Source organism: Phaenicophaeus curvirostris, chromosome 25 (genome assembly GCF_032191515.1).
Source record: "Phaenicophaeus curvirostris isolate KB17595 chromosome 25, BPBGC_Pcur_1.0, whole genome shotgun sequence".
NCBI classification, from domain to species: domain Eukaryota; kingdom Metazoa; phylum Chordata; class Aves; order Cuculiformes; family Cuculidae; genus Phaenicophaeus; species Phaenicophaeus curvirostris.
Window position 1 is genome coordinate 5,688,777 of NC_091416.1, and position 21,597 is coordinate 5,710,373.

General features: G+C 47.9%; 1 protein-coding gene across 4 annotated transcripts in view; it reads right to left on the bottom strand.

Moving 5' to 3' along the window:
• Positions 1-21,597, bottom strand: part of GRIK4 (glutamate ionotropic receptor kainate type subunit 4) — a 230,804-nt gene that overhangs the window by 136,753 nt on the left and 72,454 nt on the right. For all 4 annotated transcript variants that reach the window (XM_069876474.1, XM_069876477.1, XM_069876476.1 and 1 more), the window contains exon 2: positions 14,971-15,102. In XM_069876474.1, the coding sequence (XP_069732575.1) occupies positions 14,971-15,052 (82 nt within the window). In that variant the 5' untranslated portion in view covers positions 15,053-15,102. The remainder of the gene's footprint in view (positions 1-14,970; positions 15,103-21,597) is intronic.

Below are 21,597 nucleotides of genomic sequence, written 5' to 3' on the forward strand. Positions count from 1 at the left end.
GGGAGAAGAGCCCAGCTCCCTCCTCTCCACAACCTCCTTTCAGGTAGCTGCAGAGAGCAATGAGGTCTCCCCTCAGCCCCCTCTTCTCCATGATTGCCAAGATCTTGATTGCTAACTCCATGATTGCTAAGATCATGGTATTTCTGGGCACGACTGGAATAGTAAAGCAGTTCTTCCCACTGTACCAGGGCCCCCAGTGAAACAGGCATGCCAAAAATATTCCACATGCCAATGAAACGGATAGAAACACAACAGATAACAAATGCTAAAGGTCTGCAGCTGCCAAGCTGTCTTCTGTGCAAGGGGTGTGGAACAAAATGTTTTGAAATGGCGAAGCCGAACGACTTCCACTGCTGGTCAAATGGGAAGATGTGGAGGGCAGCCAAACACAACCAGAAAACCACTCTGCAGGGTGAATGAAGGAGCCCCATTAGGGGCATCCTGCTATGGTAAAATTAGATGCCCGTGAATCAGATCTGGTACAAGGTGGAGGCTATCAAATGTGCTGGTGAACACCACAGCGCGCACAGACGCGCATCTGTAAGGATGAATTCTTAAGATGCTGTTCACTACAAAATCCTCTAGCAGTGAGACGGGGCAGCTGATCCTATCAGATACAGGTTACTGGGTTCTTCTTGCCTAGCAGAAGAACCATAAATCAGTGTTGGGAAGGAGGTGGAATCTGTAACAAATGTGGAGATCCTCAGACAAACCCAAACTGACTTTAAAACTTTCCAGACTTCATTATCCCCTGGGCTTAGCAAGAAGATTACAGAAGTTTTAGGCTCATGTGGGATGAGCCTCAGGCTAGATATCAGACATTCATCCTTGCCTGCACCTCTAAGATATGAAACCAGGAATAATTCTGGAGTGCACGGCACATACAGACCAGCACCTGTGAGTCTGCACTGTGCTACGACACAGGGTGGTGAACTGCAAACCCCCCCCAGCAAGAGAAAAATACACAAATAGAGCCCCTTCCCTGCCTTCCTCCTGCTATGCCAGCTCCATCATCCTCCCTAAACACAATTTCAGCAGCATAAGATGCAACAACTTCCAGAGCTCAGAGACCAGGTTGTCAGGACAGGAGGCAAAAATAGAAGAAAGAAAAGCCATGGCTCAGCTCTGCCTGCTGGCCAGGTTTCTCTCTCCTGCCAACCACATCAACCAGGGCTACCCAAGATGTAATATTTTCATAAGACAGTCTCCTTTGAAGGGATAGGAGCATAACCCAGACACATTATCGAGAGCCTTACAGGGGCTGGAGTTTGATCCTGGATCTCCTGCATCCCTTCTGAGACTCCTAAACCATCAATGGCTTTGGAGTTGATTTTGTCTCAGAATAGTCTGAGAACAGCTTGAAAACTCTTGTTTTTCCCCAAAACAGAACATAAGATATTCTGAAGCCTCAGAGTTACATGGCTAAGAGGAAAAATCAAGCCTCATCCCGTGCATTAGCCTTTTGTACCTGGCATTCAGCATCTCCCCTCTAAGCCACATGCCACTCCTGCATGGCATAAGCTCCCAGGTTCAGGTACCAGCTCCAGCAGCCGAGAAGGGAGTCCTCTGAGGCTGAAAGGTGACTGCTCGGCACTAAGATCAGGTCCTTCCCTCCACAGGCAATTTTAGAAGCATCTGGAGCACTTATGCTTTCATGACTATCACTAAAGAGAGATGGGTCAGAAACACATGCAAGATGACAAATGACATCTGCATTAAGTCAGGTGGCCGGCTAAAGTCACCTAAGAGTACCAGGTAGCTCTTCTGCAACAGATCTGCTCTTGCAGAAGCAGATAATCAGTGCCCATTAATAATTACTAAACTCTCTCTTCACAAAGAAACTGCAGCCTTCAAGATTTCCAGCACTTTCTCTTTCCCTCCTAAATCCAGCAAGAATTTGCTCCCCTGCAGCAACCCCTTTTCAGTGCCGGATTTAGCCCAGGAAGCATGAAGAGCTGCATGGCCCTGGGCTAGGAAAGTATCCAGGGGCTTGTGGCTCCAGAGAGGTTGTCACCCAACCAGAAGGATCATACAACCATGCAATGGTTTGGGTGGGAATGGACCTTAAAGATCATCCACTTTCACCCCTGGTCATGGGCAGGGACACCTCCCACTGGATCAGGGGCTCCAAGCCCCATCCAACCTGGCCTTGAACACCTCCAGGGATGGGGCAGCCACCACTGCTCTGGGCAACCTGGGCCAGGGCCTCCCCACCCTCACAGCAAAACATTTCTTCCTTAAATCTCTTTTTCTCTCCCCTCTTTCAGCTTAAATATGTTCCCCCTCATCCTGTCCCTGCACTCCCTCCCCAGCTTTCCCGTAGACAAAGAAGTGGCCTCCTATGCTGTCAGCAAAAGAGAAGAACTACGCAAGAAGCTTGAACAAAGTTCTAACCAATTCCCTAGCAGCAAACGAGATCCTCATCAAAGTACAAAGCACCCATGGGCAAACTATTCCCTCCCCTGTACTCTTGTGATTCCATTCTGGAGGACGCCAGCGCAGCCTTATCCTTCTGCTTCATCACATGCATTTACCCCTGTAGGTTAAACTTTTCCTCCAGGAATCCCTGCAGCAGATAAAAACTCAGTTTATTAAATAAGGCAGTACTCTAACAAGGGTAATCCACAGATAATTTCACTCATTTAAGCCCTATTTCATCTCAACCAAGTAGACTTATTTCCATTTAACAATCTTAATTCTTTTAGCACTTTCCGGCTCCCAAATTGGCTTCGACAGCAGAATTGACATTCAGCCATCATTTTCACATAAAGTTCCATTTAGTCTCTCCAAACCCCTACAGTGTCTAGAGGTGCAAGAGGAATTTATTAGCGGTGTCTTCAGGAAAATGAGCCATCCCCCCCTGCAGCCTTCTTACATTCTCAGCCCTCCCTTGGCAGGGGCAGAGCCAGAGCTGGCAAATGCTGGGCTAAGCAGCTCCTCCACTGCAGATCCTCCTTGTTGCTCCTCTCTAACCCCACACGCTCAAGCCCACCCCTGTGCTGACACGTGAGCATCTGCTTTCTCTACTTCTCTGCCCGCTGAGCATAACATTTCGCTTTTATCTATGGGTGACAGAGCTAAAATCTTGCAGCCTTGACCCTGCTTGCTTACTTACATCCTCCCTCCTTCCCTTTCTCATTCTCCTCAGCCCTACAAGCACCAGGTCTGCATGTCCCTCACTACAGGGAGGTCTCTGCCAGCCCCAGGAGCCCTGTGGTCCATGTGCTGCTACTGCTCCAGGTTGCCCCTCTTGCACATAACCAGCCATGGTTATGAGTACCTATCCTCCATGTATCTCCCAAGTCTTTCCCCTTTCAGGAGCTCTCCTCCAGCTGGGATCTTCACCTTCCCCTTTTCAGGCATCCTGCACTCATCTCCCCTCCAGAGGTAACACCCCAAAGATGACGTAATGATGCTACCCTAACACAAAATCATCCTTTCGGATGGCTGCCCCAGCAGCAAACAAAATGTGAGCTGAGGGCACCCATTTGTCCTGCCTGCTCACAGCTATTTTAGGTATGGATCATGCCCCGAGTGTTGCCCTCTCCTCTCCCACATGCACACTGCTTCTCTTACCCATCAGCACAGCTCTTTGCTTCTCATAGCAGTAATCCTAGAGAAAAGCAAAACATTCTTTCAAGTTCTTCCATCCTTCCTTTTCTTCCCTCTGCGTTTTTCAGCAATCTGAGCCACCAAGGTCTTTGTGAGGGAGAAGAGGAGCAGGAGAAGCACAAAGCTAGGAGCAAGGCTTTGCAGGCACAGGCAGGACCTACTCCTCACCAAGTCCAGAGCTCTGAGTAGAGCCAACCACACACAGCAAGCCACGATCTGCCTTACTTGCTTTGTCATCAGGTTGTTCTCCGCTTCTGGGTTTGAGACTTGTTCAGATGATATAGGTTCAAAACACCTGGATATCAATAGCTAGGACTTCTGAATCCACGCCGGGACAGCATGGGCTTTTAGCTTTACAGGGGTGTGTTTATCTTAAACTGAGCCACAAGCAATTAGCTGCAGAGGGGCACTTGAGATAAGCGCCCTTCCAGTTCAGAAGCACCATTTCTGGGAAGGTTGCCCAACAGCCCTGCAGTGCCTAATGCTTGCAAGACGGCTTGAACACCTCACTGAGCTGGATCCAGGAGAGCTGGCCCCGGAGCTCGCAGTCCACCCATCTGCAGAGCAAGGACGAGTGAACCTGCCAAGAGCTACACAGCAGGAGAACAAGGAACAAACCTTTGAGCACAAGGTATATAGCTTCAAACAGAGAGAAGCCCTACCTTACACACAGTGTGAGATCTCAGCTCTGCTCCAACAGACTGTTACAAGCTGGAGATGACTTGCTGTCTTCCTCCTCTCATTTGCTCCCCTCCAGCTTGCTTTCTCAGGAAGGTTATAATAGCTCACAAGGTGACAACTTTGGCTTCATCTTTAGAAATTTGGACCACCTGCAAGGCTATTCTCCACCTCACCTCCTGAAAACAACCTTCAAACCAATTATTACAGGTAGGCAACTCCCTAAAAGAAACCAACTATGTTCTTCAGCCATGGATCCACAGGTGCCCCCACTCAGAGCTGCTCCCTGCCCTCCCACACCAGCAGCTGCTGCCTGGATGGAGTGTTTGCTTCCACTATGCTCTTATTTCAATGGTTTAACTTGACACAGTTCCTGCCCATATCCAAAAACTCTCCTGTTCCATTCAGGTGGTTCTTTAAACGCAAGTTAATTGGTCCATGGGGAGGAACGAATTTGAAGCTCAAAGTATTGCTGACACTGGCACTAAGTTTTCAAGTCTCTGAGCTGCCAAGCCAGCTGCTCTCTATCAAGCTGCTTTGCAGGGTGATGGTTCTCACTCCAGCAAGGGGCTGCTGAAGATATTTAATTCAGGCTTATTCTGCAGTGAAGTCAAGCTCACCAGAGTGTGTGTGAAATCCACCCCTTCTCAACTGCCCACACGGAGAGCCCTGGGTGAGGGGCTGGGCAACAGGAATCTGTAATGCAGAAGAATGCACCACCCTATCTCATGCCGCACTGGAGCTTTCTGCAGAAATTCCAGCTTTGCTGAGTTTGGCTCAGAGTTGGAATTAATTTTGGCAGCTGTTTAGGCAGGGAACCAAGCATCTTTCATTCATGTAATTGACTTTTTTATTCATATATATATATATATGAAAAAATAATGAAAGAAATGACAGAGTAGCTTTTGCTGTGACTCTGAAACAAAGATCTGTATTAAAAATGGCTCAGTGGCTAAATATACAAAGAGCTGCCCCAGGGCAGTAACAGTATTTAGATATAAAATAGGTTATGTGGCTCTCAGATCCTGATCCTTGGCTCAGGAAGAGACTTCAACATTCAGAAACAAAAGTTAAAAATCAAAACCTCTCCATGTCCAGCTTCTGTTGCTCCCCCTGAGACTACACAGGGCTGTGCCTGTAAGACAGAGAGATGGATAGAATTGCATGATGGTTTGGGTTGGAAGGGACCTCAAAGCCCATCCAGTTCCACCCCTGCCATGGGCAGGGACACCTCCCACTGGATCAGGGGCTCCAAGCCCCATCCAACCTGACCTTGAACACCTCCAGGGATGGAGCAGCCACCACTGCTCTGGGCAACCTGGGCCAGGGCCTCCCCACCCCCACAGGAAAACTTTTCTTCCTAAGATCTCATCTCAATCTCCCCTCTTTCAACTGAAAACCGAACACCCTCACCCTATCCCTGCCTTCCCTGACCAAGAGCCCCTCTCCATCTTTCCTGGAGCCTCTTCCAGAACTGGAAGCTGCTCTAAGGTCTCCCCATAGCCTTTTCTTCTCCAAGCTTAACAACCCCAACTCTCCCAGCCTGAATATATATGTATATATATGTATGTAAATATATATAAACCTTTCCAGTGACTGACCCCTCTCTCCCTAGCTCATCTCCTTAAAGCAAATTCTCCTCTTCCTGCTGAATTAGCTCCTTGAGCCCCGTCACCTTTGTGACCTACAAAGCGGTACAGCACCGAGCAGCCACTGGCTGCCGTGCCCATCCACACCACATCTTTACCCATTCTGGTGAGCAAATAACTTTTATTAAACAAGTAAATGAAAATAATAGAGCTCTATAGTGATTTTCTACCTGAGGAGCGTGGCTCTTTCCCATAATTACCAGCCGATTTTCCCATCCAGATGTTCTGCACACAGAGATCTATACCTATATAATATGTACATGGATATATAATGAATCAAAACAAAGCTTAAGGCCCCTTGGGATGTACAGTGCAGCCTGCCTCAGAGACATTAATGAACAGGAACAGATCAGTAAAAATAACTCTGCAGAGAGGTGCAAAACACATAAAGAGATGGTCTGTCTTGCTGAATTCACACCTCTCCTCACTCCATGCCGTGTAAGCATTGATGTAAGGTATAAATCTGCTTATTATTTATTATTCATATTATCATAGCGCTGGATTCCTCAGCTGTAGACTAGAAGCTCATTAAGTTTTATGTGGCAAAACAGCAGCCTGGAGAGACACACACCCCTCCTACCTTGATCTTCCAGGTGAGATAAGCGGCACTGGCTACCCCAAGGTGTGGGCAAGCAGGGCAATGGTCTGCCTGGCACATGCCATGGAGACATTTCTCCTGCAGAGCCATCAACACCAGGGCAGGATGCCTGAGTCACCCACGTCAGGTCACCCCACTTTGCACCTTCTTTCTTCCACACAGGATCACTGCAGCACATAGCTCAGTCCTGCGTCCAGCCCTGATCGCATGAAACTCATGTAGAGACTTCTATGGTGGAGGAAACCATCAGTCCACTGCTCTTTGATATCCAGTCCTCAGTCTGTGTGCCTCACTGCTTAAATTCATAGAATCATAGAATCATAGAACAACCAGGTTGGAAGAGACCCACTGGATCATCGAGTCCAACCATTCCTATCAAAGCAAACTGAAGCAGGGACTTCTGATGTTCTGGCCATTAGAAAAAAATTTTTCATGTAAAGTGCCACTGGGCACTGGCAGAGGCTGCCCGGGGAGGTGGTGGAGTCGCCATCCCTTGGAGGTGTTTAAAAGACAGATGGATGAGGTGCTGAGGGGCATGGGTTAGTGGTTGATAGGAATGGTTGGACTCGATGATCCTGTGGGTCTTTTCCAACCTAGTGATTCTGTGATGTCTACATCCCTCAAGTACTCGCTTGCAACTCAACCCGTTTCCCACTCACTTTCTCCAAGGGCTCCTCGCTTGGAAGCTCTCGCTTTCCTCCCGCAGTTTGCGTTCACACCTCAATGGTGCTAATGAGGCTTCTGCCTCTGCAGGCATAGAAGCCGCCCAGCAGCCAGGGAAGGGCTGCGTGTGCTGAGGGGCCACATCCTGAAACAGGTCTAGGACAGGCAATTACTGTGTGGGGATGAGGGAGCCACAGGGCACCCCTGGGAAAGCCTCTAGCTTCAATTCCTAGCTGCTAGAACCCCAACATATACATGGGATGCACCTACCCACATTTAACGTCAACGTAGTCACAGCCCACGCCTGCTCGTGTCACTGCAGCATGGGGACAGCCACTCCGTTCATCTTGTCTTTCTCCAGAAGGAACTTGGCAAACACTTTTCAGTAGACTCCTCCACCATCCTTCATGCCTAGAAGGTCCCCCTCGACTACACCCTCCTCCCACCCCAATGCTCAAGCTCGGCTAGTGTTATCACAGTCCAGACACAAGGGAACTTGAAATTTTACGTCCTAAAAGTGCTGCTGCCCTCCTGGAGTGCGGGCACAGCCTCAGGCATAGAATCATAGAGTCACAGAACCACCAGGTTGGAAAAGACCCACCGGATCATCGAGTCCAACCATTCCTATCAAACACTAAACAATGTCCCTCAGCACCTCATCCACCCGTCCCTTAAACCCCTCCAGGGAAGGGGACTCAACCCCCTCCCTGGGCAGCCTCTGCCAGTGCCCAGTGACCCTTTCCGTGAAATTTTTTTTCCCAATGTCCAGCCTGACCCTCCCCTGGCGGAGCTTGAGGCCATTCCCTCTCGTCCTGTCCCCTGTCCCTTGGGAGAAGAGCCCAGCTCCCTCCTCTCCACAACCTCCTTTCAGGTAGTTGGAGAGAGCAATGAGGTCTCCCCTCAGCCTCCTCTTCTCCAAGCTAAACAACCCCAGCTCACATAGGGCCCTGCAGCTCACAATGGTTTCCTTTTAAGGATATTTAAGGATTATTTTTAATCCTTTAGAAACAGTTAGGTCCACAGACAGAGAAGTCAGCTAATCACATGCGTCTTGCCAACCTGCTTTGTTTCCAGCCCAGTTCTTCCCCTCCAGCCTGCTGCCTTCTGGCAAGGAGTCATTGGCTGTGCCCTCTTATGGTTGGACTTGACGATCTGGTGGGTCTTTTCCAACCTGGTGATTCTATGATTCTATGATTCTATGTCTCTGCTCCTGCTGCCGGTGGGACAGCTGGCCAGAGAGTCACTAACCCTTACCAGAATCATTGTTTTCTTAAACATGAATGGTAATTACAAGTGGAAAGGACTTCCAGCAACAGCACCACCATGTGAGACTATGTTTCTATGCATTAAACCAATTGCAGCAGCCTGTCTGGGTGCAAAGCTGTTTCTCTGCTGGGGAAGAGCAAGCTGGTGGACAGCAGCCCATTGCAGTTGCATTGGCATCATCCACAAAAAGCCTTGGATATGCCAGGAAGCAGGACTTCATATGGAAAGGAGTTTGTAACAAACATCCTCCTCCAAGGAGGGGTTCAAGCTGTGTTGGGAAGCTGCCATCAGGATATGGGGGCACTGGGGCTGGTGTGAACCAACCACCACAAAGCCACAGCTCTCACCACCCTCCAGAAAGGACACAGTTGTGTTTCTCCCCATCCCCGAGGAGACTCTATAGCAACCCTCCAATAGCAGAAGGGGCTACAAGAAAGCTGGAGAAGGACTGTTTACAAAGGCTTGGAGTGATAGGACGGGAAGCAATGGGTATAAACTGGAGAGGGGCAGGTTTAGACTGGACATAAGGAGGAATTTCTTCACTATGAGAGTGGTGAGGTCCTGGAACAGGTTCCCCAGAGCAGTGGTGGCTGCCCCATCCCTGGAGGGGTTCAAGGACAAGTTGGATGGGCCTTGGGCAGCCTGATCCAGTGGGAGGTGTCCCTGCCCATGGCTGGGGGGATGGAACTGGATGATCTTTAAGGTTTCTTCCAACCCAAACTATTCTATGATCTTGGATCACATCCCTGCAAGGAAGCATTTGTACCTGCCCGCAGGGGCTGACACTGATGTTTTACTTCTATGGCATCCAGGGGACTGCCTGCACCTTCATCATCAGTGGCGCTACCCCCCTTTCAAACATTAATGTTAAATAACGCTGCCTTGTGGGATCTTCTCTGCAGTGTCTTTAGCAGAATTATGTATGTCCTCTGGGAGCTGGGGAAGCTCAACTAAATGGTCCACAATTCTGTTCATTGCCATTATCATTCATTTTTTTGCCTTATGCGTTTTTAGTGCTCAGTGCTTCTTCCTTGCTTCAGCCCTCCAGCTCAGACACACCAAGGTACAAACTGCATTGGATAAGGCAGAAGCACGTGGTGCAGTGATGGAGCCTTCACTCACTAAACAAGCAGCTCGGTATCATAAACATCTCCCAAGGGTAATTAAACAGGGATGCAAGGCCACACAAACGATGCTCTGCTACAAAGGTCTGTGATAGGTAGGAAACAGAGGGGCACTAAACAATCACAGCGATGCAGAAAAATTGGATGAATCATATCATAGACCCATAGAATGGTTTGGGTTGGAAGGGACCTCAAAGCCCATCCAGTTCCACCCCTGCCATGGGCAGGGACACCTCCCACTGGATCAGGGGCTCCAAGCCCCATCCAACCTGGCCTTGAACCCCTCCAGGGATGGGGCAGCCACCACTGCTCTGGGCAACCTGGGACAGGGCCTCCCCACCCTCACAGCAAAACATTTTTTCCTAAGATCTCATCTCAATCTCCTCTCTTTCACCTGAAAGCTGTTCCCCCTCATCCTGCCCCTGCTCTCCCTGATCCAGAGCCCCTTCCCAGCTTTCCTGTAGGCTCCTTAGCATGCAGGCATGTCTCCAGTCTACCTTTTCCCACTTACTTCAGCACGCAGAGCTAAATGCCAGTGCTTTCCCATGAATCCACATGCTCTGGAGGATCCCAACAACATTTTCTTGACATTATAGTTCCACAATCAGCACAGATGTGGGAGATCCACACCCCTTTAGGTATTCCAGACCTTTAGAAACATGCCTAGAAACAAGGACAAACAAATCCTAAGCTGGCACTTCTAGTTACACCCCACCTTCAGTTTGTATTTCTGGAGATTTGACCACATAGAATCATGGAATCACCAGGTTAGAAAAGACCCACCAGATCATCGAGTCCAACCATTCCCATCAATCACTAAACCATGTCCCTCAGCGCCTCATCCACCCGTCCCTTAAACCCCTCCAGGGAAGGTGACTCAACCCCCTCCCTGGGCAGCCTCTGCCAGTGCCCAATGACCCTTTCTGTGAAAGATTTTTTCCTCCTCTTCTCCAGGCTAAACACCCCCAGCTCTCTCAGCCGTTCCTCATAAGGCTTGTTTTCCAGCCCCCTCAACAGCTTTGTTGCTCTCTGGTGGATGAAACCCTACCTCAAGCACTGGGACACCAAAACAGATTGCTTCATTTATCAGCTGAGCAGGAGGTGGATGCGTGTTCACTGGGTAGAAGAACCCATGGAAGAACAACAAATTTCAGCAAACAAGATACCCTCAAGTGCTAGATCTGCATCTTGCCTTTTGTATGAAGTTTGCAAAGTTGGGAGATAGAGGGAGGGAAGGGATTTGTACAGAGGCAATTACAGAAAAAGAGCATTTTAAAAGGCTGAAGGAGGCCTTGCAAGGAGTTTGTCAGTAGATCGTATGTCAGTGCTACCGAGCCTACTGCTAGTTAGGGCAATGCCATGTATAAACTACAACTTCGGCTTGTATATGAATTTTAAATGAGCTGTTAGTAAACCCAATGAAGCTAGCAAGAGAATACCAATGTAGGGCTCTGACGGTTTGCTCTACAGGACCAAGTAAATAACTCAGTAAATAACTCAAGTGAATTTCCTGACACTTTATTGAGCATGAGTGAGCAAACAAAAAACAAACTGAAAATTAATTCTATAGCCAGGATATACTGCAGGAAGCCAGAGCTGGGGGAGATCATAGAATCATAGAATGGCTTCAGTTGGAAGGGACCTTAAAACCCATCCAGTTCCACCCTCTGCCATGGGCAGGGACACCTCCCACTGGATCAGGATGCCCCAAATCCATCCAACCTGGCCTTGAACACCTCCAGGAATGGGGCAGCCACAACTTCTCTGGCAAACAAAAGACAGACACTGCTTTGGATAAAGCGTGTGAGTCGGTGTTTTTCCCCACAAAGGTCTCCAGAACAATATCAACTAGAAGACTTCTTCCAGGACTGGATCAGTAGGGACTGCAGAGTTTAAGATCAAAGAAAAAAGGCTGGAAAAAAGGTTTGCACCAGTCTTTTTTCCTTTGTATCAAGGAGAGAAATAGAGCATACGAGTCTACAGATTGTTCCTATGCGTGCCAAAGGCACAGGGAAGGTCACCCTGTAGCCTATATTCCTCTCTCTTTTTTGCATAGATGATGCCTCTGAAGCTCACTGCAATGCAACACTCATTGCTGGTCCTCTCCAGGCAGCAAAACCTCCTGTCGCTGCGTGCGCAAGGATTAAGCAATCTGCTGCCTGCAAAGTCCACTTAGAGATATCAGGGCCAAGATCCACATGAAACCCCAAGAAAGCAGCAGAAGGGAAGCTTCGAGCTTACTTTAAAAGCTGAGCCAAATGCCCCTGACTCAGCACCATCAGGCGTCCTTCTACCCTGGAAGCTGAACACAGCAGGGAATCATCTCTCTAGCCACTTGGTGAAGAACCCAGGCACGAAGTTGTCTACGTTCACCTCACATCACTAATCTAATAACTGTGCATTTAAGCAGTCCGTTACCAGATGGTTTTCAGAATTATTTTAAATGTTAGCTTGCGTCTTCTTTGAATATTTAAATGTTCATGCTGCTGTTTTCTTTTTCTATGCAGTGCAGTGATTTATGCCGCCAGATACCATATCTCCCTGCCTTGCTAAAAGCATGCATTTGGGAATGATTTCAGGGCTCCTAGTAATATTTTTTCTCTCCTTTTATTTTGTACTTTATTTTTTATTAACTTTTTTTTTCTGCTGTTGGATATATTGTTAAAATAAAACTGTGTCTTGAAGAAACAAAACCAAAACCCCAACCCCCTCTTTGCCCATCTGCTCCAGATCCCATTTGCAGAGAAGGTAGCTCTGAGGCCACAAGCAAAGCAAAAGCAGTAGACGTGCACCAACATATCTACCTGAGCTTCCCCATCCCCAGTAAATTCTTGCTTTAGGCTCATGGGTGGGAATTACCCACATCCAAGGTCGGGAATGCTTGAGTCCCACTATGAGGATGCAGGAGGTGACTGAAGGCAGCTGTGACTTGACTGCAAAGTCTCTTCCATTCAACTCTACTTGGCTCAGAAGTCAAGACCTCCAGTGCCTTATAGGAGGGTTGGTGAAGTTCCTCCCCATTCCCACCTTCTTTGAAATCTTGACTTCTATGTTGCCTTTGCAATATCCTAGTACAGGTTCTTCAGTCCTAGGAGGATTCAACAGACAGACTTGCCCTGTACAGGCTACAGAAATCCAGCATTTCCATCCTGGACTAGGAAGCAATAGTTTAAGTTTTATGGGCAACCGTGTCTGGAGCAGCTCCAGTATTTTTACAAAGGAAAGTCAAAAGCCCAGAACTGATAATTGGGTGAGGATTTAAAAACTGGAAAGATGGATACAAGAGAGCACGACCACAGCATGAGCGTGTTTATAATCATGGGTACAACAATCTCTGGAATGGAGAGTGAAGGATCAGCAGATCATTTTTTTTACCAGAAAAAATGTTTTCCTGTGAGGGTGGGAGGCCCTGGAACAGGCTGCCCAGATCAGTGGTGGCTGCCCCATCCCTGGAGATGTTCAAGGCCAGGCTGGATGGGGCTTGGAGCCCCTGATCCAGGGGGAGGTGTCCCTGCCCATGGCAGGGGTGGGACTGTATGGGCTTTGAGGTCCCTTCCACCCCAAACCATTCTACGATTCTATGATGACTACTTGATAACTGCACAGCAGCCCAACCCCCAGCACCGCAGCCCTCAGCCTCTGCAGGTACATGATGCTGAGGAAGAGATGCTTATGTTTAACCAGCATGTGCTCAGCTATTCACCACCACGCGTCCCTGCTGAGCACACAAGCATACAGCTTTGTACCTGTACGAAGCAGTGGGATGGGGAATATGAACCATGCCTGTGTTCAAGTCTGTGAGTGATTTCTATTCTGGATATGCCTTCAGGAACCCAGCAGCATGTCAAGATCTCCTTCACCCAGCAGCAGATCACAGAAGATAAAGATAGTTTTTGGACAGAGGGAGGGAGGCAGTTGCTTATGTTTCCCCTGAACTCACAGACACTGCAGCTTTTTCTTGTGAAGTGACCTCACAGCAGTCACCATCAACTTCATTTAGGGAGCTCTGGAACATGCACCAAGCTGAGACAGCAGCCAATTCCACCTGGTTGTCCCCCAAGAGCAGCGCAGCAGGTTTTCATTGCCAGTCCTCAGCCAGGAACTCAAAAGCACCATCCCACCTCTCTCAAACACCTCCCGGTTTCACTCTGGGTTGTGTGAAGATGGACAACCTCACCAGTTCCCAGGCTGGTTTGCAGCCCAGTGCTGCTACATGCGATGCCGCTTCCCCTCGCACTCCCAAGCACCCACAGAGCTTTCCCCACCGAAGCAGATGGCCAGCGTACAAAGCGTAATGAAGAATCTTTCACTTCCAGCATCCTAATAATTTACTGTCCATCCCCATCCGCTGGTTCAAGTGGGGGATCTGCCGATCAACATGAAATGCAGTCTGCGGAGCTGAAACTATGCAGCACGAGTGCTCCACATGAATCACACAGGAGGGAAAATAAAACACCCAGCCACCCTTCCCAGACTCCTGCCAGCACAGACCCTCCCTTGCTATATTTCTGAGCTGCTCTGTGATCCGCTAGCAGAGCGGAGAAGTAATTTTACTTCAAGTGTCACCTGTGAAAGTTGCAAATGGGGACAGGTATAGATTAGCTTCTTATCTGCAACAAATAGTTAATTAAACCAGCTAGTAGCTCCAGAAAGAACAGTCAGAAAAGCAGTTTCTTTTCTAAACTACAGAGCAAAGTGTCAATCCTATGAAGCCAGCTTCCTTACAAAGTTTCTGGATGCATTTCTTTCCCCTAATCCACACAGGCAGCAAGCGATGAGGATGGTGCCTCTTCCTGACCTCCTTTTAGTAAAGCCCAGAAGAGACAGAATGCAGAGGACTATATTACAATACAAAATTCAGTCACTACATACATTACAAAAGGAGCATTTTGGGGTTATTAGTGCCCTTGTAGCATCACTTAACCAGATTCAGTTTGGGCTTGAACAATCCTTGCTCATCAATGCGGGGACAAATAAATTTGTGACAAAATACCCTGTTCCTTGCATGTGGAGCTTAGGAGAGCATCGAGGTGGGTAAGATGTAGGGGGGACCAATTTTCATTCCTCAGTACCTCTTCAAGGAGTGGCTTTCACTTCAGATTTATACAGAAAGAGATTCCCATCAGGTAACATCACCATAAAAGTCAACGCAAATGCATACGCTCACCATAAACCATTTAATTTACAAGATGAAGGAAAGAACCTTTCCCAAATGCAGCGGAAACACCGCAACTCAGCAAGTGACTCAACCCCACCCGGACAGGGAGCACATCACCAAGGCAAAGCTTGTCCCCTCTTGTCCAAGCATTTCAAAGCAGAGTGGCCCAAACGATGAGTGGAAGGGTGGTTAAACGTAGGTCAGAGCAAACTTTGGACTCACCGATCCTCAGGGAATGGGGGCTGGCAGCGATCCTCATCAGCCACAGCAGAAGGAGCACCAGAGGCGCCAAGACACGGGGCATCTTCTATAAATCCTCATGGAGCCCTTCGGTGGTCTGGGCATGACATAACTCTGCAGAGAGAGGACACACGGCACCGTGAGCACCTCTGCTCTCAAACCAGCGACGCAGCAGGATGACACTGCTGCCAGCTTGCCAAGCACTTGGGACAAGGAGTCTGTTTACCAAAGGAGGAGGACGAAGCTATTTACAGCCTATGAATTATTCAGGGATTGGACTCAAACTGGGAGAAGAGCTTCTAATAAAAAAAATTGAAAAGAAACACAAGGAAAAGTCCAAATACTTCATCTTGGCACTTTTAACATTTCCACAAAAACAAGTGGAAATCAATATTGAGTCACGTCTCTAATTTCTCTTAGACATGCCCCTCCCTTCCTTTTTTTTTTAAATCAAAGCAGCCTACAACTTTATATCTAATCATAGAATGCTTTGGGTTGGAAGGGACCTTTGGAGGTGACCCAGTCCAACCCCCCTGCAAGAGCAGGAACATCTTTAACTCAATCAGGTTGCTCAGAGCCCCGTCCAACCTGACCTTGAATGTTTCCAGGGATGCGCCTCCCCTTCTTCCTTAGGCAACCTGATATAATACCGACATCTGGTCTTCAGATAGGACGTATCATTTTCATTACCAAAACATAATTTGAGGGATAGGAGTGAGAGACAGTGAGTCACCTTGGCCACCAAGCTAGAAACCAATTCTTTGTATTGCTTCAGCCCCACTGACAACCACCATCTTCTTCCCTTCTTATCATGTGCAAGAGGATTCAAGACAAGACCAAGACCAAGACCACTTTTTCCTTCCTCTTACAAAGTAACACCACCCCAACACATATTGGTCTGACTTCTTAAGTCCAAACACTATCAGAACGAAGAGCACTAAGTGGAGATCCACAAACCTGTCATTAGGACAGATACCGAACTGGTTGTCACACAGCAGACTCCTGCAGCACAGTTAAACAACTTTTTAACAAATATAATTTTAAACAGCTACGTAGAGGGTAAATTTCACTTTATAGGAGAAATGGTTGTCCCTCGAGTTGATAAAATTATCTCCACAGGCAGCAATGTCCTTAAATGCTGACTTTGAGTATTTCAGCTGCTACCTTATCTCTCCCTTCTCCAATTTTCTGGCAAACATTCTCACTCCATTGCATTTGTCTAATTCTTGGGCCAAATACTGAAGTCCCGACACAAGCAAAGTCTTTAATCTGTCTTTGAAGCTACCAGGAGTTTTGTTCAAGAAAGATGTAGCTTCTAACTTGCAGTTTTCCAATTCCTCTATTTTTAGATTACATTTAGACTTCCTCCATCTCATCACACCATCTCCCAGAGCACGGAAAGGGGCTCCAGGAAAGCTGGGGAGAGACTTACAGGGGCATGGAGGGATAGGACGAGGGAGAATGGCTTTAAACTGGAAGGGAGGAAGATTTAGACTAGACATTAGGAAGAAATTCTTAATGATGAGGGTCAGGAGGCCTTGGCCCAGGTTGCCCAGAGAAGTTGTGGCTGCCACTAGAGCCAGGTTGGATGGAGCTTTGGGCAACCTGATCCAGAGGGATGTATCGCTGCCCACAGCAGGAGGTAGAACTGGATGATCTTTAAGGTCCTTTCCAACCCAAACCATTCTATTATTCTATGATCTCCAATCCTTGGAGCTTGATCTTTATCTGGATCACATGTGCCTTGGGAAGTTCCACCAGCAGCCCTGTGTTCTGAGTCCCAATTCTCTCAGTTCAAGAAAACTGAGGGCCCCCATGCTCAAACATCAGCTGGACATTTTGAAGAGCATCCTGATTTTGGAAATTGTGTGTTCAACACATTTTTAAAAAGCAGAAACTGCCAAAACCCACCTGGAAATCATTAACCACCTCTGAGAAGGCCAAAAGCAATTTTCTCTTTAAAAAAAAGTGGGAGTTGTAGAGTAATACCTAGTGAGGAAAAACCCTGAAAGGTTAAGCGCATAGTAAATTGGTTACTTAGAAGCACTGGCAGCAGCAGAGACAGATTGTGGAGCAATATATTATTTGAGCACTTTGGAGCCGCTATTTCAAAACTTTCTCAGTTACTGACAAAACAGCAGGATGGCGTCAAATTTACTCACACCAGTATTACAGCCCAGGCTGGGCTTGCAGCTCTGAAGTCGCACACAATCACACGCCACTTCCCTCTCAATCCTTCCCTGCAGAGCCAGAGGAGGAGCTGGGGGGACCTTGAGAGGAGCTTGAGGTCTGCACCCCAAGGAGCAGCATCATGCTCAGGATCAGCTCCAAAGCTGCTAGGTAAAACTCACAGTTTTGTTTTCCTCCTTTGGGTCCCACTTCTTGCACTACTACTCTACGCACGCTTTCAGTGCAGATGTCCTGAGCAGTCCTTGCCAGCCAGCGATGATTAACAACTACATCTCTTCTATCAAAGCATCTGATACAGGACCTCGAATGTGTTTCACCTTCCACTGGTCCCTCCTGCCTGGCCAAGGTTGTTTAGAAGAGACTTACTAGAGCCATTGGAGGGAGAGAGGCAGAGAAAGGCTCCAAACACATCTCAGGGACCTCAAGGTCTGCGCCATGAGGAGCAGTATCGTACTCGGGACCAGCTCCACAGCTGCTACCTAAGATTCACAGTCTCGTTTTCCTCCTTTGGGTCCCACTTCTTCCACCACTACCCTAGAGTGCTTTCAGTGCAGAAGATGCACGCTTCTCCACAACACTGTCTGCATCCGTCTAATATCATCAGGCAAGGAGTTTTAAGATCATGTCTTTGTGCAGATAAATACGGTGATCCCACCTGCAGCAGACACTTTGTGTGAGAAAAGCAGGAGAGCAGCCTAAGTGTGTCTCTGGACTAGAGCAAAGAAAAGGGGCTTAAAACCCACCAGTTTCCAGCCAGAGAAGTAAAGAGAAATGCCTGCCTGGCATCTGACAGGATGCCAGAGCTAACATCACTGTTGTTCCTTGCCAAAGCCCTGTGGAATCATCATGCTGCAATGGGTGGTCCTCATTTTAGACTCTGCAGGGACAAACTGCACCAGGATAAGCTCTCCAGGCACCCTAAAAACAGCCAAGGTCTGGGAAAGGATCCCAGGGCTTTCAGCTCTCAGGGACAGACCTCAAGGCCACCTCTCCTGTTTGTAGCCTTGTTTGGTGAAGAGGCAAAGTACAAGATCCCCAGAGAAGCAGCTGCCTTTGCATCACCAGCTCTGAGTTAATAGTAAAGCTAAATAATAAATACAGGGCGCCCGCTGTGCTCTGTTACGTGAGCGGCAGGGTTGTAATTACCTAGAACATGGAGCACAGAGGGATGCTGCGTTCACCTACCGCATTCCCCACTAAGAACGGCTTCCCAGTATTTTGATTTTTGAGCACGAACCTAAGGAACAGCTGTCAGCAATAGAAATACACCTTGGGGTTCAGCAGACAGCAGAACGACACAGGCCCATGCCCATAGACCATCTGGTTGATGGAGGTGCTTGCGAAATACCCAGGGAATGCAACACAAGGATGCTTCCCCACCTGCGCTACCGAGCAGTGGGAACAGACACTGGAATTCAAGATGTAAGATGGCAGGGAAACAAGAGAGAGAGGATTTTTAGCCCTAGCCTAACAGCAAGGTTTCTATTCTCAGAGGGACAAAGGTACTTCAGTCCTCGTGGCTCTCGTCATCTCCTCAGTCTCCAAGTTCCTCCTGCCTCCTACTCTCTAAATTCAAGCATGAAAGGGTTGTAAACACAGTTCAAACCCATTCACTGTAAAGTAATTTTTGCCTTGCCGAGCTACCCATCCTCCCAACAGCTTTTCCTTCCTCCCAGCTGCAAGGCGCATCTGTCTCTCTCATCTCCCCGTGAGGAGCTATTGAACATGCTTTCTACCCAGGTGCAATCCTGAATCAGAGGTAGGACTTGGGTATCAACTCCAGTGTAGCCCAAAACTCCACACAGGGAGGGAAGGAAGCTAATAGTCTCCTTTCATGCAACACAAAGAAGTCAAGAAAATACTTAAGAAGGGTTTGGGTTGGAAGGGACCTTAAAGTCCATTCAGTTTCAACCCTGGGGTTGTTTAACCTGGAGAAGAGGAGGCTGAGGGGAGACCTCATTGCTCTCTACAACTCCCTGAAAGGAGGTTGTGGAGAGGAGGGAGCTGGGCTTTTCTCCCAAGGGACAGGGGACAGGACGAGAGGGAATGGCCTCAAGCTCTGCCAGGGGAGGTTCAGGCTGGACATTAGGAAAAAATTTTTCACTGAAAGGGTCACTGGGCACTGGCAGAGGCTGCCCAGGGAGGGGGTTGAGTCACCTTCCCTGGAGGTGTTTAAGGGATGGGTGGATGTGGTGCTGAGGGACATGGTTTAGTGATTGATGGGAATGGTTGGACTCGATGATCCAGTGGGTCTCTTCCAACTTGGTTATTCTATGATTCTATGCCATGGATATGGACACCTCCCACTGCACGAGGTTGCTCACAGCCCCATCCACCAGCACCCTAAGTCCTTCTCTCCAGCGCTGCTCTCAATCCATTCTCTACCCAAGCTGTATATGTGCTTGGGATTACCCCAACCCACGTGCAGGACCTTAAAAGAATGAGGATATTTAGCAGCTTGCACTAATTCTTGTGCATGGGTAGATGACTTACCCAGCTCACCCTTCCCACAGCTCACTGGAAATAAATCAAACCAACTTCCTTCAGTAAAGTTTGCACCAAGAACATGAGAACTTTTGTCAGCCTGGGTATTTACAGCTATTGCATCAACAGTTCCTCTTTGCTGTACTGGCAGGCGTGCTATGACAGCAAGCAAGCCTGGTTGATGGAGGGCTGTTTATAAAGCAATCTGAATCTGCAACCCCCAAAAGGAGTAGGCTGGGTAAAAAACAGTTCCATAGGTCCTTCAGGATGGTACATGAATTGCTGAATAGCTGGTGCATCATGTGCGGGCCCCTGGCTTCTCCCTGCACAGCACAAGTATGGAATTCTTTTCCTGCTAAGCCCTTCTTCATCTTTAGCTCTGAAAATTCAGGAGAATAAAATAAATCAAGACCATCCTGAATAGTTTTGAATTCTCGCTGGAGATAAAAGTCTCTAAATACCAAGCAGAATTATGGACGATTTGCTTCTCAGAGGAAGCAACTTGCTTCTGAAACTACTTATACATTTTTAATGACTGTGTGAGATGGTGCTCTTCTGCGCTGCTATCACCGCGTCTTCCTGATATTTTGAGATCTTAAAATTCTTCGACAATACAGCAAAAGCCAAAAGGCAGAATAACACATTAAATCACAATTAAATTCTCTCGAAGCCACCACACGGACAGCATGGAGATCCATGAGCACCAGCCACCTCTCTTCTCTCCCTCTTCTTCCCTCTGCCCACCCTGACAAGGACACTGAAGGAATCCAGGTGCATTGCTATTTCTGTTCACATTTTCAAACATATTGCCACCCTGTGAAATCTATTTGCCACCTGCCCTACCACATCTGGCCCCAGGCAAGGCGGGGAGCCCTGGAGATGGGCTGCATCCCAGCAAGATGCATCTCCAGCTGCACTAGCACTTTGCTCCATGGTCCTGGAAGGTAATGCCAGCACCAGGCTTTCAAAAACCCTTCACTATGTGCTTTATCCTGATGCAACCTCCTTTTCCTTGTACTGCAAACCCCCCTACGCCATCATCTGCAAGCTCACTGAGAAACCACAAACACCCTTAAAAAATTGGCAGCAACTTATCCAGGCAATGGGGAGGCAGACTTTTAGCCAACTGCTAGTTTGGAGGTGGCTTTGGTGTTAACGGATCTTTCTGTGCATCACCAGAAGCTTGATGAATGGTGAGAAAACGCCGCTCCAGCAAAGCTAGAGTGATCCTCACAGCTGAGACAACAAATTTAACAGCTGCAGAGCAGCAAGGAATTCTGAAAAACTGTCAGGAAATATCAACAAACAACTCGACAGAGCCCTTTTCATTCTTTTGACAAGCGAAAAAAAGAGCGATTTCCTTTTGTAAAGCTTCTGCAGAGAAGCTAAAATTTAAATGGAACCGACAAGAGGGAAAGAAGCTGAAAACCATTCCAACAGGTGACTGTTGCTGGGCTTGAGCAAGAGCCTGTGTGTCTCAGGGGGAGGAACTAAACTGCACGCCTGCCCCAGGGATATAGAGCTGTAAGTTCAATTAAACTGAAAAATCACTCCATTTAAAGCTACAAACAATATGTTTTCCTCTGCAAAACGCATAATTAGCATGGGTAAATCATTACCGCTAGGTATTGTTGCAGTCAAAACCTCAGCAAGATTGAGAGAAGGATCAGACATTTATAAAGAGAATGAGTAGCTAGAATTACAAGAGTAAAGTTTGAGGTTTTTTAAAAACAAGAGAAAATAAGATTTTGGATGGTGTGTAAGCCCTTCACGCTGCAAGGCATGGGCTAACACGCTGTGTGCGAGGGTTAGAAGAATCGCCCCTCGGGGCAAGGCTCCCAACACTGCTTCTGGAAGCAGCCAGTACTAAAAAAAGGATGCTTAACAATACGAAGCACAGTGCTGTTCCAGTCTAGCAATTTCTATGTTCCTATA